The sequence below is a fragment of the Panthera uncia genome (assembly GCF_023721935.1).
Source record: "Panthera uncia isolate 11264 chromosome A1 unlocalized genomic scaffold, Puncia_PCG_1.0 HiC_scaffold_16, whole genome shotgun sequence".
Classification (NCBI taxonomy): domain Eukaryota; kingdom Metazoa; phylum Chordata; class Mammalia; order Carnivora; family Felidae; genus Panthera; species Panthera uncia.
The window spans coordinates 66,099,557-66,117,995 of record NW_026057576.1 but is presented as its reverse complement, the minus strand read 5'-3'; the positions used below and the strand labels follow the sequence as shown (position 1 = coordinate 66,117,995).

Below are 18,439 nucleotides of genomic sequence, written 5' to 3'. Positions count from 1 at the left end.
TTTAAAAAATCTATCAGAATCTCTACACTACTGCATAAAGTGCTCTATTAAATATCACAGGATATAGTAGCTAAGATAAATCCTCTTACTCTGATTAAAGAGAAAGTTTACCCAGTAACGGTTGGCTTGACTTATGACTTAAGAATCATCTTCTATAATTATACGAACGTGTTTTCTTGACTTTTACCGAACACTTGAACTTAAAGAAAATATCTCAATGAATACTTAATACGCCCAGCTTCCAGTTCCCCTGTTTACCAACAGTACAACCAGGGCTGATATTCTGGAACGTTCCAATATAACCATATTAGCTCTTAAAATATTGAAATGTGATCATACCAAATGGTCAATAGTCATAGTTCCACTTACCCCTACCCCTGTCCCCAGGTGTTTCAAATTCTTCTGATTTGGCCATTCTCAGACCTTTCCAGGAGCCATGAAAGGTTAATGCCAGCACAGCTGGAGGCCTTCAGGAGCCATCTCTATGGCCTACACAGTGATTGATTCAGTGTTCCACTGGTTGTTAAATATTTTGCCCCTGAACACACATTCCAAACAGCTGAATTTTGTTTGTGCTAAACTAATTCTTTCCCTACAGACTAATTTCCTTTATAACTCTGCCTTAAATTGAAACCACAGAATTACGAATGCATGGCTTTTAGATGAATGTGTGTGTGTGCGTGCGCATGGCTGTTTTGCAAGACTGAATTAATATCTTATAAGCATTCACTTACACAGAAGTACACCTCTACCCCAGATGCATCTCAAACCACAAATATAATGAAGTACCTCCAGTTTGTCAGTCCTGAGAAGTTTCTGAGTTGCAGTTGAGCCCGGGACAGTGACGGGTGGACTTCCGGGAACAATAACGGGTGTGGTGGGTAGAATTTCCGTTGGGACTAACCCAACTCCAGGGGTTACAGGTGCTAAGTAAGGAGCAAAGCTAATCGCCGTATTTGTCCCTATTGCGGGACCTACAGGAAAAGTGGGCTGTTAAAGGAAGACAACACAGGACAAAGATTTCTTTAGAATAAAACTTTAAAAAATCACCAGTAAGTGTCATTTGAGCAGAACTTACTCACCATACACAAGACCCTTTGTGTTACTTGCGTAAATCGATGCTGGCCTGTGAAAGTTCATTAGATTGCCTGTTTTGTTTTGCTTAAAAAAAAATAATATCCACGTATATCCTCTCTTCCTAAAACCATACAAAAACATGCGAGCACATTATAGAAACCTAATTACAGGGAACGGATTAAATTTTTATTCCTATGAAAGTTTTCTCAAGAAAAAACAATAATTCTCACTGTCATTGCTCATCATTCCAAACAGTGAATGTTATAACAGGAAGGGGGTAAATGTATGGAAAACTGACTCCTAATCTTTGATTTCTCCTCCTTGCATCTCAAAAAAGGACAGGAGGAAAGAAAAACCTTGATTAGAGCCTGATTTTCAAGTTGATCGAGTACATACATTCTCAAAAATTGGGGATTATCTGGGACTGTATTTGCTCTGATTCAGCATCATGTTCCCACGTTCCGTCACTAGCCTGTATGTAGTGTTCATATGGACCTGCTGTTTCTCGGTCCAGTTCAACTGTGTCTAGATCTAACCTTCCCTGCCTAAAAGGTTGGATGAGAGAACATGAACTTTTTAATTGGCCAATTTTTCAACTGGCCACTAAAAGTTGTTTTGGTTTCCTAGGTTAAAATCAATGCAGCAGTGATAAAGGCATACCGTACTTCATTTAAACTTCTCGATCGCTACACTCCTTGTCCAGAGATAAGAAAGAACTGCGCTAGGGGGTTGATGGGATAATAATTTTTAAAAGCCCCACCTAAAAATATGCTTTCCAGAAAGGAAATAATGTAAGAGAACAATAAAGTTTGCTTCACTTTTCTAGAACCAATGTTAAAAGTGTAAGACGCTAAAGATTTTTCTTAGAATGAATTTTACACTAAATTGTACCTGTATGGTTTTATTGGTTGGTTGGCTTTTTAGCTAGTTGGTGACTTTTACCCTCTTTATTTTTAGGAGCAGTTTGCAGATATTTGCAATCACGTGTTAATGCAATTTTCTAATAACCAAACCGTGCTCTCGGCCATGTCACGCTACCCCTCTATTTATATATTGTGAGTAACATTCTTGTTTTCTATTTACGGCTCTGAATGAGTTGTTGAACATATGGGAAAAATAACAATCTATGTTTATTATTAAACAAATTTTTTGTTGACAGCAATAACGGAAAAATACCTCTTATGGATGCTCATGTTAGAAAACAGTGAATTACTGATAGTTTGTTCAAGGAGTTCTCAGAGGTTCTGGAGGTCTTTAGCGAAGTGGCTGGGGGCTGTGAGAGGTGATTCTAATGGCCTGCGAGCGCTGTTATAGCCCTCCCACGAGGAGCTCTTAGATCTTTATGGCTCAGACATCAAATTCACTTTGGGACAGGGTTGCAACATGAGGTCTCAACATGGGAAATAGATGGCAGTTAGGATTTTTTTTCTCCCAAATTTTATATGTGTATGTTTTCCATTTTCAACCCATTGAGCCATAATTACAGAAAGTTGCGGTTTTCAGTAACTATAGTTTTTATGAGTTAGCGCCATTGAAAAAAAGCCAAGTGATTTAAATAGTATGACTATCTAATGTTAGAATTAAAAAAAAATCAACTCTGAAAGGTCATAAATCACAACAGATCAGGGATTCAAAGAACCAGCTAAATCAGAAATGCCTGAGGGGAATTTCATAAATAGAAATATCGCCAGACTCGATAGGTCTAGGCAGGGACCTTGAAATTTGCATTTAAAAAAACTTACTATGTGATCTGATGTGTGGCCCAGTTTGGGGACCACTGTCATAGATGGAGAGTGAAAATAGGTATTAAAACACTTGTACTGAATGTGTAATTTAACACAGAGACCAATTATCAAAGTAAACATTTAAAGAAAACAGCTCTCCCCCACAGGCCCGTTTTTGATTTTCTGCAGCAGCAAATTCCCAACCCTCCCTCTTGTGGATCATTTGAAGCCAGGGTCAGTGTAGTGACATAAATACAGGTTGTACCTTGACTGTCGGTGGGATGTCAGAACCTCAAAACTCATTTCCTGAAACCTTTTTTGGATATCAATAAATCTATTAAAATCAGAAAAATTTTGCTTTCCAAAATGTAAATTACTTGTTCATCTAATTTAATGATCTAAAATGAACGTTGCAGGGGAGCCTGAGTGGCAGTCAGTTAAGCGTCCGACTTCGGCTCAGGTCGTGATCTCACAGTTTGTGGGTTCAGGCCCTGCGTCGGGCTCTGTACTAACAGCTCAGGCCTGGAGCCTGCTTCAGATTCTGTGTCTCCCTCTCTCTCTGCCCCTCCCCTGCTCATGCTCTATCTGTCTCTCTCTCTCTCTCTGTGTCTCAAAAATAAACATTAAAAAAAAAAACCCTTAAAATGAATGTTGCAGTTTACTGATGATAGCTGTCACATAGCTCAGAGAGAGTATTATTTCAAAAGAAAAACACAAATTTTAGACCGAGAGTGATCTGGATTCAAATCCCGAGCTCTGCCAGTGAACTGTTATCCTAGGCAGTGAATTAACCTCTCTGAGCTTTAGTTCTCAAGGAAGTAAAACCAGTTGACTTGAAAAGTTGGGCTGAACAAAGTGCTACCTCTTCCCCACTTCCCATGGTCAGAACTCAGCGAATTGCAGGTGTCACGGGTAGTGTAAAAATTGGTATTAATAAAGTTTTCCCCCCAAAATCATCCACTGATTCTATAACAGGCATATAATCAGCATGGTGATATAATAATAGAGGTATAAACTCTTATTTAATGATAGCAAATGTTTTCTCCTTTTTGAAATATGGGCTGGGGAAAATACCTATTTTCTTTCATGTGAAGCTGACAGTTAAAAGTTGATAGGCCTCATGAAGACAGATTCAATGAGATATTTTCTCTTTTTTTAATACAGTGTTTTTGATTGAAGGCGATTAGTAAAAAAAAAAAAAATAGTTATAGTCATTCTCAGAGACGGGCACTCCATTATTATTGTTGACAGTGCTGCCTTACGCGTACATAGGAGCCGCTGTTTCCAAAGCACTGTCACACACACTGTCTTCTTTAACCTTCTCGTTATCCGTGAGGAGCAAGTGTGGCATCACAGTAGGTGGAAGCAGGTCGTCGGACTATAGACTCAATAGATCACCCAAGGTCAATGCTGCTGAGGCAAAGAAATTACAAACAAACAAACAAACAAAAATCTAGGGAGTGCAGAGGAATGGGACTCCTGACTCCCAGGCTGGGGCTATTTCCATTCCTCTGCACTCCCTAGATTTTTGTTTGTTTGTTTGTTTGTAATTTCTTAAAACAGAAAAGGGGAGAAAAAAACCCCAGCCGCCCTGATGTGTTTGAGTGTAAAGCCAGAGCCTTGGCAGGGAGCCCTGTCCCACAGTCAGCGGGTGCCTTCTCCAGACGGGAGGGTGAGGCTGCTCTGAACAGCAGTGCCGCTGCCCTGGAAGAGTGGATCTCAGATCCCGGATTCAAATGAAAACTCCCCAGGTAGAGTCCGGGCTGACACCGCGTCCTCGCGTCTGAATTCAGTGCTTCGCTGCAGCTGAGAAAAGAGAGAGGTGGCATCTCCAGATGATTCCGTTCTGCACACCACCAGCTAGAGCCCCGGGGGAGTCGGCCCCATGCTCTGTGCAGAACGGCTGCTGCCAGGCTGTCTGAGATGGGATCCATTTGGTCCCCGGCATTGCTCAGAACGAACGGCCGCCAGAGAGGCCAGAAGACCAGAGCTACAGAGTCTCGTGGGAGAAAATGGCTTCTGAAATGCTGGCCTTGCTGTTTCTAACCTCTGTTCTTTACTTCACGCTCCTGTGTTTCTCTCTCCTTAGCGTTTCACACGCTGGTCTTCTTGTTCAGTGCACTCTACCAGTAGATCCAGGTTCCAAGATCCTCTCTCTCTCTCTCTCTCTCTCTCTCTCTCTCTCTCACACACACACACACACACACACACATTCAGCACGCGTTCTTTGATATTTTGTAGTGGCAAGGAAGGATCAGTGCTGAGCAGTAATGACTAAGTGGCCTGGGGTGTTTTATGGTTCTAAAATTTAGTCAATTGACTTTTTAAAACAGGAGCGTGAGAGTTCATACATTTAGAAAGCTTTCACTTCAAAGGTAGGTATTTGGCACTCGAACTGAAAGGCTTAAAACATGGCATCCCTTAAGCCTCCTCTCTTTACTTCCAGAAGCATCTCTGGAGGGCAGAATACTCAATGCAAGACCTTGTCCCCAAGGACTGGGTTGTATAGGCTTTTAAATCTCTATCCTCCCCCACCCCAACTTCTTTTTCTTTTCTTTTTTTTTTAAATTGAGGTAATACCGACGTACAACATTCTATTAGTTTAGGGTACACAACACAATGATTTGATATTTGTATATATTGTGAAATGATCGCCACAGTAAGTCATTAATATCCATCGCCATATGTAGCTGCAGAATTTTTTTCTTGTGATGCGAACGTTTAAGATTTGTTCTCTTAGCAACTTTCAACTATGTAATACAGTATTCTTAGCTGTAGTCCCCGTGCTGAATAGCACGTCCTCACGAATTTCTTTCTTTTCTAATAACTAGAAGTTTGTACTTTTGACCCCCTTTACCCATTTTGCCAGTTCCTCTCCTCTGCCTCTGGCAACCAGCAATCTATCTGTATCTATGAGCTTGTTTTTTGCTTTGTTTTGTTTTGTTTTTTAGATTCTATGTACAAGTGAAGTCATATAGTATTTCTTTTCTCCGTCTGACTTATTTTGCTTAACATAATATAGTGCCCTCGTGGTCCACTCATGTTGTTGCAAATGGCAAGATTTCATTCTTTCTTATGCCTGAATAATATTTCATTGTTTATATATATCACATTTTCATTATCCATTCATCTGTTGATGGACACTTGAGTTGCTTCCATATCTTGGCTGCAATGAACATAGGCGTGCAGATATCTTTCCAAGTTAGTGTTTTCATTTTCTCTGGATAAATACCCAGAAGTGGAATTGATGGACCATGTGGTAATTCTATTTTTTAAATTTATGAGGAACCTCCATACTGTTTTCCATAGTGACTGTGCCATTTCACATTCCCAATGCAATGGATTTCCTTTTCTCCACATCCTGGCCAAACTTGGTACCTCTTATCTTTTTGATAATACCAGTTTAATAGATGTGAGGTAATATAGTGTTTTTCATTTGTAAGTCTCTGATGATTAGTGATATTGAGCACCTTTTCATGTACCTGTTGGCCACCTGTGTATCTTCTTTGGAAAAATGTCTATTCAGATCTTCTGCCCATTTCTTAAATGGGCATAGGATTTTGTGTGCTTGTTTGATATCGTGTTGTATGAGTTCTCTATATAGTTTGGATATTAACCCTTTATTGGATCTATGATTTGCAAATTGTTTTTCCAATTCCATTGATGCCTTTTCATTCTGTGGCTGGTTTCTTTTACAGTGCAGAAGCTTTTTAGTTTGAAGTAGTCCCACTTGTTTATTTTTGCTTTTGTTGTCTTTGCTTTCGTTATCAAGTCCAGAAAATCATCACCAAGACTGATGTCACCACTTATATTTTCTTTTAGGAAAGGAGCTTAATGGTTTCAGACTTTACACTCAGGTCTTTAATCCATTTTCAGTTAATTTTTGTGTGTGGTGTAAGAAAGCGGTCCAGTTTCATTCTTTTCCATGTGGCTGTCCAGTTTTCCCAACACCATTTATTGAAGAGACTTTTCCCATTGTATATTCTTGGCTCCTTTATTGCAAATTAGTTGACCCTATGTGAGTGAGTTTGTTTCTGGGCTCTCTATTCTGTTATATTGATCTATGTATCTGTTTTTATGCCAATACTATACAGTTTTGATTACTATAGCTTTGTGACGTAGTTTGAAGTCAGAGAGCATGATACCTCCAGCTTTGTTCTTCTTTCCCAAGATGTCTTTGGCTATTCAGTCTCTTTGACTCTATATAAATTTTAGGAATATTTGTTCTAGTTCTGTGAAAAATGCCATTGGAATTTTGATAGGGACTATTTGAATCGGTAGATCCCTTTGGGTAGAATGGACATTTTAACAATACCAATTCTTCCAATCCATGAGCATGGGCTATCTTCCTACTTATTTGTGCCTTCTTCAATTTCTTTCATCAATCTTGCGTTGGTGGTATAGTGGTTAGCATAGCTGCCTTCCAATTTCTTTCATCAATCTCATATAGTTTTCAGTGTACAGGTCTCTTATCTTCTGGGTTAAATTTATTCCTAGGTATCTTATTCTTTTTGATGCAGTTGGAAAGGAGACATTTTTCTTATTTTTTCTTTCTGAGAGTTCATTATTAGTGTATAGAAAGATGACAGATTTCTGTGTATTGATTTTGTATCCTACAATATTAGTGAACTAATTTTTTAGTTCCAACCACCAACTTCTTTATCTTGAGTGTACATATGAAGGTTGTGTGTTGGGGGAGGTGCAGCGTGTGAGGAAGGAAAGGAAAAGAATTACTCCCATTAGGAACTGGGGAGAGAAAAACTGCCAGGAGGAAAAATTTAAGGGGACTTTCAAAATACAGTGAATTGGAGACATAAAAGGAAAGAATGGTTTGTGTTTTCATTCGGTAAGTATTTAATGGTTTAAACATTGTACAAGGACACTGTGTGCACATTTACTGAACTTAAACCCTAATGGGAAAGAACAAACAAATAAAATTACAATTTATTTTTATGGATAAGCAGAAATGAGAAGGCCTTACTCATAGTGATGGAGATTGGTGGTAGGTCACAGGGGATAGATTTGGAGTCCTTATGCATAAGATGAAGTTAACATGTGAAGAGCAGTAGGATAGATACTTCCAGCAAGATCAAAGGCCATGAGGCAAGCAAGAGCTTTGTGTATGTGTGGAGCTGAAAGTTCGGTTTTAGTGAACACAGAAAGAGTGGCCCATGATGAGTTGGTGAGCTGATGGGACCAGACCACAGATGACATTATAGATCATAGTCATGGTTACATATTTGGCTTCGTCTCTAATGAAATGGGAAGGCACTGCAGGGTTTTAAGTAAGGGAGTGGTATGATGCATTTATGTGTTAAAAATATTCCTCTGGTTGCCATATGCAGAATACACTGGAATAAAGCAAGAATGGAAATTGAGAGATTAGAAAGGAAATGCTTCCAAGGTATTTTGAATGAAAGATTGATGGTGGCTCAGATGGGAGTTTGGGGAGTTCGAGAAGGGAATAGACTTGAAAGCAGATATGACAGGACTTGCTGATGAACTCGATGTGAGAGAATCTGCTTAATTTTGGTTTTGAAGCTGCTGGTTGCATTTACTGAAACGGGAACTTAGTCAAATAAAGAATTTGGAATTAACCATGTCAAGTTCCAGGGAGAAATTTAAAGGTGAGTCCAGTAGGAAGTTAGATATGCGAGCCTGGGGCTCAGAGGAGAGGTCTGGAAACATATTTGGGAGTTCTCAGCCTGCAGATGATTTACAGCCATAGGAATGGATGCAACCATGAAGGAGAGGGTCAATAAAAGAAATGTCCAGTGCTGGGAACCTCAATATAGAGCAAAGGAACATAATGGGCAACATCTCCAGCCTTTTCCAGAAGAGGAATACAGATTAAAGAAGAAGGAGCATTCCACAAAGGAGAGGTTGATTACATATGTTGCATATGGCTAAGCGGTCAAATGAACACAATGAAGGCAAAAGTGACCACTGGTTTAGTAATATGGCGAGCGGTGGTGAGATAGTCAATGGATTAGGTCTAGGGTGGATGGAAGTCAGAGGGAGTGGAAAAAATATCCACCGTTTGTTTTTTTTTTTTTAAGAGAAATTTAGCTTAGAAGGAAACCTAAAAATGGCGTGGTTCTTCTACTCCATGTTTATCAGTTTATTTGTCTTAAGCAATTCCTGCATGTATTAGTTTCTTGTAGCTGGTCTGAGAAATTTCCACAAACTTGGCAACTTAAAACAACACAAAATTATCCTTTGATTGTTCTGAGGGCCAGAAGTCTGAAGTCAGTTTCACTGGGCCCAAATCAAGGTATTGGCATTTCATGCTCCCTCTGGAGACTCCAGGGAAGAATCTATTCCTTGTCTCTTCTATCTTCAGGTGGCAGCTGGCATTCTTTGGTTTGTGGCCTCGACACTTGTCTCTGCCTCTATGGGCACATTGCTGTTCTCCTCTTCTCTATGTGTCAACTCTCCTTCTGCCTCTTTCTCATAAGGATACTTGTGATTGCATTTATTTCAAGAGGATTGCCCCATCTCAAGATGCCTAACTTAATCATATCTGCAAAGACGACTTGGTTTCCTTAGAGGTGACATGTACAGGTTCCACGTACCTTTCAGGGCCATTATTTGGCTTACTATACTGTATGATGTCACTAACGCATTCCTGAGATTCTGAAGTTATTTGTAGAGTTGATGATTTTTAAGTTTATCACACTTTTTATTCTGAGATTTCTTGTGATTTAGAAGCCTCTGCTAAAATATTTAAATGTAATATGAAATGTAATATAAATATTAAATGTAATATTAAATGTCTTTTTCATAGACAAATCATGATTATTAACTTCTAATTAATACTTGAGACAATACATAAACATAACTTTCAAAAATGATTTCAACTAACAGCTAACAACGGGAATGGGCTTTTCTTATTAACATTGCCACTGTTGGGGGGGTCAATCTTTATGAATTCTAAATAAATAAGAAGTGAATGATTAAAGTGAGTGAGACAGACACAAAATACCGTGTGACTGTGTTGATCTCAGTGGTTCCAAATTTATTCCTACAGACATTATTCAAGACGAAAAACTAAATTATTTTAGCTTTAGGTAATTTAATAAATAATTTATGTGCGAACATCAATAGAGAACCATAAATTATACATGTGTGTGTGGTTTTAAACAGATCCACTTAAATGCCTATATTTGGTGTTAAATGTATGCAGAACTCTATGTTGTCCTTACATTTAGGCTCCCAACTACTCATCCTTTGGGATACAGTTATTTGGGATTTTCTCCAAGCAGTATTTCTTGCCTCATTCAAAATCATAATTCCCTGTGCCTGAATCTTACCTCGCCCTTCTCATGACTCTGTCTACCCCCCAAAAGACTGTATCTTATTATTGCTGGATCCCCATGCACCTGGATTCCCCGCCCCCCCCCCCTCCGGGCAGAGCTGGGTCCTGGCTACTTTGTCCTGTCCACCATTCTTGAGCAGAAGCACCAGCAGAGCTAAGGATCTGCCCAGATTCTCCCTTCACCAGGGCCTTCCCACCCTCCCCACCTCATCCCGCAGACACTCAAGAAAGTACATCTCAGCTGCAGTGTCCTTTTTAATTTGGCAGCCTTTAATCACACGGACTTTTCACACAATAAAGACTAATTTTTAAACAATAGTCTTTTGTGTATGTACTGCTTTAAAAAAGCAAGTATCTCTCACTTTACTGGCTTTGTTGTGTGTGTGTTTTTTTTAAATTAGCTTGTTTTTGACAAATAATTCACAGATGTAAATGAATTCCACTGAAGCCCAATGCGCTCCTTTCCCCCAGGGCCTCATTCCTAAAACAATTTCCAGACCTTTAAGGAAATACTTTCAAACAATCAGGGAGAAAATATGGCACAATACATATTCTAAGCCTGAACTCCCTTGAGCATTTACTCTTGGGGCCCTGGCCACAGCGCCACACCCTTCCCAGGCCTCTGAGAGGCAGCGGAGTGTGGGTGGCTAAGGCAGCCTCCTCTCTGGCTGCTGTGGGGCTTCAGGCCTAGCACACTGCAGACAGCGCCCTGCTCCCAATGTCTGAGCCCCAGTGCCCGACCCACAGCGTATTAGCTGCGAGACATCGGGTAAATGGTTCAGCCTCTCGGGTTTCTCCCTTGGCTCATCCTTAAAACGACGCCATTGAATGGAAGAGTCCACCTGCTAGATTGCTAACAACGTGCTAGGCATCGAAACCTGCTCTTCACATAGATCATCACTTCGTACTCTAAATGAAAACGTCGAACTCTTTCTGTTCTAAGATGGTTCAAAGGTGGAGTTTACCGGTGAGCCCGAGTTGGGAGGGACACAGATTTCCCAGACACTGCTTAGAAACTGTCTTTGCCTACTGTTTCCACACACACTTTTTCCATTTAAATAATTTCAAAAACCCTATTTTCAGAAACCATTTAGCTTCAAAGCTATTTGCTTTAATTGTAGCCAAAGACAAAGTAGAGCGAGGCCGTTTTAGGTCAATGTGGCGCTGCCCGTACCAACACTTTAATCATCAAGCCCATCATTAGATGAGATGTACTCACCACTGGATGGAGTGGGGTTCCTGGAAACATAAATTGCATCTGCTGGGCAAGCATCGCTGCAGCAGTTTTTTGCTGGATCAAATTGTTCCTCCCATTAATTTCTAGTTGAGTTTTTAAATGTGTTGGAGGATGAAGATACTTGCAGTTTTCTCGTGAACAACGGCCCTGTAAAACGAATGTTTTGGTTTTAGGACTGTTAGGAGTAGTTTTCATCTACTGTCAACCATTTCACAATCGCTCCATGTATACAAAGGCAAGGAACCCGTGTGTGAGTGTGGGTGTGTGCGTGTGTGCGCATGCACGCACCCTCCCGTTGGAACATACAACAGACTTGGAACATACGAGGAGTGAATCAGGCATTAGGTGATTATCAATGTTGCTGAAACCTGTTCAGCAGAGAAGCTTCCTGAGATTTTTTTTTTCTGTTGTTCTTTCTAGTGGATTCCCACTCTGACAACAGACTCTAAAGGAATGTGAGGGCTAGGAGGAAAGGCAGACCCTTAGCCTAGGCAGTGTGGAAGGCAAACAGAGGAACATATTTATCGGGACTTACCAAAAGGAGTCTTTGAACTTGCTCTGCATTGGTTTGTGCATGACCAAATATGAATAATCATGTACTGAGTGTGTGCAGTGGGGACAGTAATACTAATTCCTTGAAATGTGTGTTCCACATTGGCTGAAGATATCCCTAATTCAAATCATTAAAGGAGACGCAATGGAAGTATAGGAGTGGACATTTCTTAGGAATCGATGCATTAATGAAATCTCCAGGCATAAACTCAGATCATTACCTGCGGCTAATTCGTTTGGTACACAAAAGTGGTTACCCCATGGCCCTGCCCTGCTCCCATGACGACTGTATCAAATGTAGTGTCCGAAGAGTGCTTATGGCTAAAGTAACATTTGGATGTTAAAGTTGGCCCAACAACAACAACAAAAAATAATAATTGGGTGGCAGGTGTGCATAAAACCCGTCTTGGAGAGTAATCGCTGATGCAGGGTTCATACTGAGTTCCCAAGTTTCCAGAAGTACCGATCGAGACAATCATGTTAACGTGTGACTCATGCAATTTCTGGAGAAAGAAGGGCAAATACTCTTTTCTTCTTTACAAGAGCCACCTGGTATGAGTATTATCATTCCCTAAAGAATTAGTCTATTTGCAACCAAGAGAATATGGCTTTGTTTACCAGATATAAAAATAATTTTAAACAGCAAGCTTGGTGGATCTGGAGAAACAAATTTGTTTATAGTCATCCTAATTCTAAACATCTGGAGTTCTCACTCTGTCTCCCACTAATTCCGGCTGCACTTTTGGCTGTGTTGGCTCCCTCTCCAGTCTGAGCCTTTCCCCACCGCAGTGGAGAGGGGGCAGATGTCGGTCGTGGGCTCAGTCCTAGTGGTCTGTGGTCATCAACCAATGCTGTCCTCAGGCTCTACTATTAGCAGCATTAAAGGTCGTGTCACCCACTGAGTGTAGGACATAGTCAGGTACTGGGGACATCAGAGGGAATTGGTCACATTTCTGCCAATAAAATTCTATAACAATGGTTATATGTCAGTGTGTCCCTTTGGTCTCAGGCTCATATTGTGAATGTTGTCATGCAGCTTCCTATGTGTGAAATTGCCATCCCCGGTCAACTATTGGAAGGTCTATTGTGAAGACAGATAGACTGAAACCACAATGAAAGAGAATGTAAATCAAAGTGGTCTAGGAATCCCTTTCTTTCTCTCTCCATCTCCTTTTGTTTGCAATTCTGGGGGATAGTTCTTATCCTCACTTCACTTCGCTTTTTGTTTTGTGATGTCCCAGGGTCCCTCCAGCCCTACCAACTTGCTTTAGGTTTCTCTTTGTTTATTTCCCTTTCTGTCCTCCTTGACAACTGCCTGCAAGTTTCTGTTTGCTAAAATCCAGTCCCGAAGAGGCATTCGTATCGGGCCAGCTCCTACAACACAGACGTGTGGCCAGTCTCTGGATTGGCTGCCTCTCTGCCAAGTGCCCACATACACTCCTATCATCTGTGATGGGAGGTGGTTCATGGGATACAGGACGTAGCTGCTGCCCATCGGCAGGGGTGGAGGCGGATTAAACAGAACGATATTTCTCGTACAGAAGATAACGCACCTCAGGCTCCTCTGTGACAACCTCAATCCACACTCTTTCAGCACAATCATTTGACCTGGAGGCTGACCCCAGCAAGGCTCAGGTATACAGAGTACCTTTACAGCCCTGTGTGCACAGACATACGGCTGGGCCCAATGCGGGGGATTCGGGAAAGTAGAGTTCCATGGAATGGTGAAAGAATTTGTGACATGTCTACACTTCTACCAATTTGGTTCTTCGGTGTTGCTCATTCATCTAATTGTCCATTTGATCCACTGGTCTTCTAATGTAATCCTTTGTAGCTACATGTAAAAATTTCGATTAGGCTGGCTAGAAAAATATGGTTTTCTTGTAAATGCTATTATCTTTTGATACAGCCGGGACACTTAAGGAATGGTATAAACCATTTTCAGCCAAGAGAACATGATTTACAACATCAAATTAGTAATTTATTGATGGGACCTTCTTTTTCATGAGAATTAATGTAATTTCCTAGTGTTCTCATTTACACATTTGGAATAAGGCGTATTATTGATCACCCACGTGCCAGGCAATTTATACACGGTTATCTCATTTTCCCCTTACCACAGCTATCATGATCCCCATCTTACAAAATAACAAAGGGGTTCAGAAATAATTAAGGAACTTTCCCAAGGTCATCTAATGGGTAAGTGGTAGATGGATTCTAAGTAAGTGGATTCTAAATTCAGGTCTTCCTGACTCAATTACATCACTTTACCAAACTAGTTATTGGCAATAGTTAAAATCTAGGAAAGATTAAAATCTAGTGTTATCCTTGATAAAATAACATGGGCACATATATATAATATAATAGTAAGAATGCATAACACAATTTAACATATAGTAAAATATACATGAGAATTTGGGAATAGAAAAGATTATTTGCCTTGGTCTATTCCTTGATAGTGGTCTGTCCTTCGGTAGGGGGATAAAGAAATGGTTAAGCTCACAGGCTCTGGAGGCAGACTCCTGGGCACATAACTTGGTTCTGTCCCTCCTCACTGCGTAACTTTGAGCAAATTACTTGAATTTCTTGTGCATCAGTTTTTTTAAAGCTGTACAATAAAAACTATTGTGTTTTCCTCTAAGGGCTGTTGTGGGATTAAATAAATTAATATATGCACAAGGTTTAGAGGTACATCTTCCTAGTACATGGTAAGCATTGAGTAAATGTTGTTAATATTACCAAAAAAGAGAAAATATTTACATATGGCATTTTACTTACAATAAGTAAATAAGTACATTTAATTGTACTGGCTTTTTGATTCTTCCGTAGAATAGAGTTTTACTTAAAAACTTGATGAAAGCTACTTAATTATGCTTATTCAAGTATTTTATATTTAAAATTATTTTCAGTTCTACAGGGTATTTCTGCAAGTACCCATACTTAAAGACACACCCCTGCACTGTAGTTCAATCTAGCGTAAATATTTTGAAGCGTGTTGCACCATGGATGTTTGGGGCATACTAACTCAAGAACTGGGAAAATCCAGGCAGAATCTTAGTAAAGGATCCTACAGGACTCTAAAATCCTAAAGGAAAAGCTACTGTCAAAACATAATGAGCTATTTGACACAGTAAACAATTTGTAAGGAAGTTTTTGTTAAGGCATACGATTCGTGGGATACGCATCATCGCACAAAAACTGTTGATTATCACAGCAAGTTGTCATAACCGAATGGGAGAGGGCAGCGTGCAGAAATGTAAAGTGTCTTTGTTTGTCATTGTGAAACACAACAGAAGTGTCAAAAGTAATGTTTCCTGATTTTAGTCCAAGAAATAAAGATAAAAATGTCTTGGAAAAGTCTTCCTGTGGCCGCTAGGATGTTTTTTTTTGTTTGTTTTGTTTTATTTCAACTCTTCCTCCTTTTTAGTTCTTGGTTAAACACTGTTTCTGGGGAAATGAGAGAGGTAGGGTGCAGCCTCTAGAGAAGGGGACCGTTCGGCTTCTGTGGGATGGAGATCCGAGGATGCCATTGCAGAGTCTGTGTGAAGAGTCTTAGGGAAATAAACCGCAGGAGCCCAGGCAAAGGCAGGCAGATGGGCCCATAGGAGGGGCTGATGTGGGGATCAAAGCTCCTGAGACATTAGCTTCAGGTCGTATGGAAACCATACGTGGTCTGGATCACATTCACCATTGTTCTTCGTGTACTTTCAAGCTTGGGTCTCATTCATTCATTCAACAAATATTTATTGAGATCCTACTATGTGTGTGCCAGACATTGTGGTAAGCACAACACCCTGCCTACCTTCCTAACGCCTGCAGTCTAGGGGTGAACAGGGGTACTAACCAAATAACGACACCCATAAATGTATAACTACAGATTGTGATACGTGTTCTGAGGAGAACGCTGAGACAGGATAGTGGGAGATGGTCAAAATTGAGACAGGTGGGTCAGGGAAGGACGCTGAAGAAGTGACATTTACACTGAGACCCAAAGGATTTGAGAAGGAATGAGGCAAAGGAGTGAGTGGTGCCTGGTGTGTGTGCGTGCGTGTGCGTATGTGTGTGTGTGTGTGTGTGTGTGTGTGTGTGTGTGTTGAGGGGAGAGAATACAAAAGGAGAACCAGAGGAAGAGAATGTGCGAGATGAATGCACATGGGGTGGGGGAGGGGGGGGGGGGGAGGGGCTTGCGTGGTTTCCCGAGGCTGGAGTACAGGAGCGGGTGTGGGTTGGAGCAGGAGTGAGAACCTTTACAAAACAGGCAGCAAATGGAGCCACGTTAAGGGGTCTGAACTTCATTGCCCCGGAGTTTTTAAGCAGGAGAGTAGCACGGTTTTATACTAGCTACATGCAGAATCTCACCGTGATTATTGCATTTTATACTTTTTGTTTACTACTTTCTTTAATTTTATTATAGTTTGCATTGTCTGGAGACAGCTTATTTTAAAAGAATAGCAGATTCTGACAGAGTCTACATAGGGTTTGTGCAGTTTATTTTACCTTCACAATAATCTCTATTCCAGGAATATTTAGATTAGGGAGTCGCGAGTAAAAATTTCAAGCCGAATTAAGTTTATTAAAGTAAGTGACCGTGGAAGATTCTAATACAGAGTATCTGTGTTGATTCTCAGCAAAATGGGGAAAGATGCTAAATAACTATAATCTGTAATTTGGCAGAACAACAGATTGGAGCCATCAGAATTACACGGCCATTACATTACATCGCGTGGGATCGAATAAACGCAGCCTTGGCTAAGAAAAGATTTCAGAATCAGGTCGGTGTGAGGGGGGGAGAAAGTGTAACTGGAAAATGAGATTTTCTAAATGCTTATTTTAAAACAAGTAATTTTTAGAATCTTTTTCTAATATGCTCCTAATTGAAAAAGTCAATTAAAATATGGAAGCCAAAAAGAAAACAGATTAATTAGGAGATTGTTAAAGGGATTAACAATAGGAGTTTTTGCCCACAGGAATAGCTCACAGAACACGTCCCATTAGTTTTCCATGGGAAAGCTATGGATTTTATATATAACAATTCAAACAGTTACTACGTTCCCTACTGTACATATCACTTGGGGATAATTGGAATCGTGTCTTGGTGTGGGCTGAGCCACGGATCCGCAGACTCTAAAAAGATCCTTTTCGGGGGGAATCATTCCAGGGGAGGTTCGGGAAACACAGTCTGACCTACTGAATTCTGCCTCTTCCAGTTGGGTCCTGGCCACGCCCTGCTTTCAGCACATGGTGGTATTTTCCAGTGAGCGGCCAGCTGTAGAATGGCAAGGGCTGACTCTAACCATCGAGGGGAGACGGCATGTGCTCTGAGACTGGCCTGCGGGGATACTCTGAGTCCAGGGGTCTGCCTTGGACCCCAAGGCTGGCCGTGAGAGAGGCTCTCGGATTCCCTTGCATTCCACACGCGTGAGGCTAGCTTAACGGAACCCTGATGTGACGACAGATTCTCGTCCTGGAGTGACACTCCTGAGACCCGTTCTGTCTCGGAACCCTTTTGGAGGAGCCGTTTGAACCAGTGGTAAAGGGAACAGACTCTTTCCTGAACTACTTTGGCCCCAAATCCAGCTTTGTTCTTCTTGCCACGGGGCTTGGTGGCCTCCAGTCGCCACATCCGCAAAACAGACATAACAATAGTTCTACCTCTAGACTTTCAGTAAAGATTATGAGTTGATGCCTGTAAAGTGTGTGAACAGTTTCTGGCACCTAGTAAGCCCTCCATAAGTTTTTGATATGATTACTCTTATTATTTTCAGCCTCATCCTCACCCTTATCATTACTATTACTGTTAACACCGTCATTGCACAGTAGATAAAGATAAATGGAATTAAAAACAACTTCGCTAATCCTACTTTCGTCTCTCCATCCCTTGCTTCTCTCTGGCCTGTCTCCCAAGCTCTTTAACCCTTTGTTATTCTTGTTGTCACAGAACAATGGCCAGCACAGGCCATTTCTGTCTTCAGAAGAGCCTCAGATCTGTTTTTCTTTGGTATTTTTCCTGCTGAAACTTGCCAGGGCTGATTGACATGGCATGACTAATCTAGAATCAAAAGCAAATATGCATTATAGTGGGAAAATCCTGACATTCTGGTTGTGGCTTCATCCCCAAATGGCTATACTAACTTTTACAAATCATCATAATGGTCTGTGTCTCCATTTTTTCATCTGTTCAAATGGGGGCCATCGTATTCCCATATCTCAACCCCTTCTGATGGTTGTGACAGCTGGAGAGATAGCAGAAGTTGCTCTGGAAACATCGTACTTTTCTATGCATTGTCTATTCCACATCTATTTCCTCGCAAATGTCCCTAATCTAGTGAAAGGGGAAAACTACGTACAGCAACAGTTACAGTAAAGAGTGACACCAGGGACTTCTGTTGGCAACAGCTCCAACGTGTTCGAGAATAGTTGAGAAGTCTATGTGACAGACAAGGCACGAGATGCGCCAACAGAAGTGGCAAATTAAGTCAAGCTGATTAAGTCTAGGAGGATTTATTAAGTACCTACAGTGGTACACAGCTT

General features: G+C 40.8%; 1 protein-coding gene across 7 annotated transcripts in view; it reads right to left on the bottom strand.

Annotated features, from left to right (window-relative positions):
• The window catches only part of MBNL2 (muscleblind like splicing regulator 2), a 158,024-nt gene that overhangs the window by 44,740 nt on the left and 94,845 nt on the right, over positions 1-18,439 (bottom strand). For all 7 annotated transcript variants that reach the window (XM_049647502.1, XM_049647501.1, XM_049647504.1 and 4 more), the window contains 2 exons: positions 11,339-11,503; positions 790-990 (listed from right to left, as the gene is read on the bottom strand). In XM_049647502.1, coding sequence (XP_049503459.1) covers positions 790-990; positions 11,339-11,503 — 366 coding nt within the window. The remainder of the gene's footprint in view (positions 1-789; positions 991-11,338; positions 11,504-18,439) is intronic.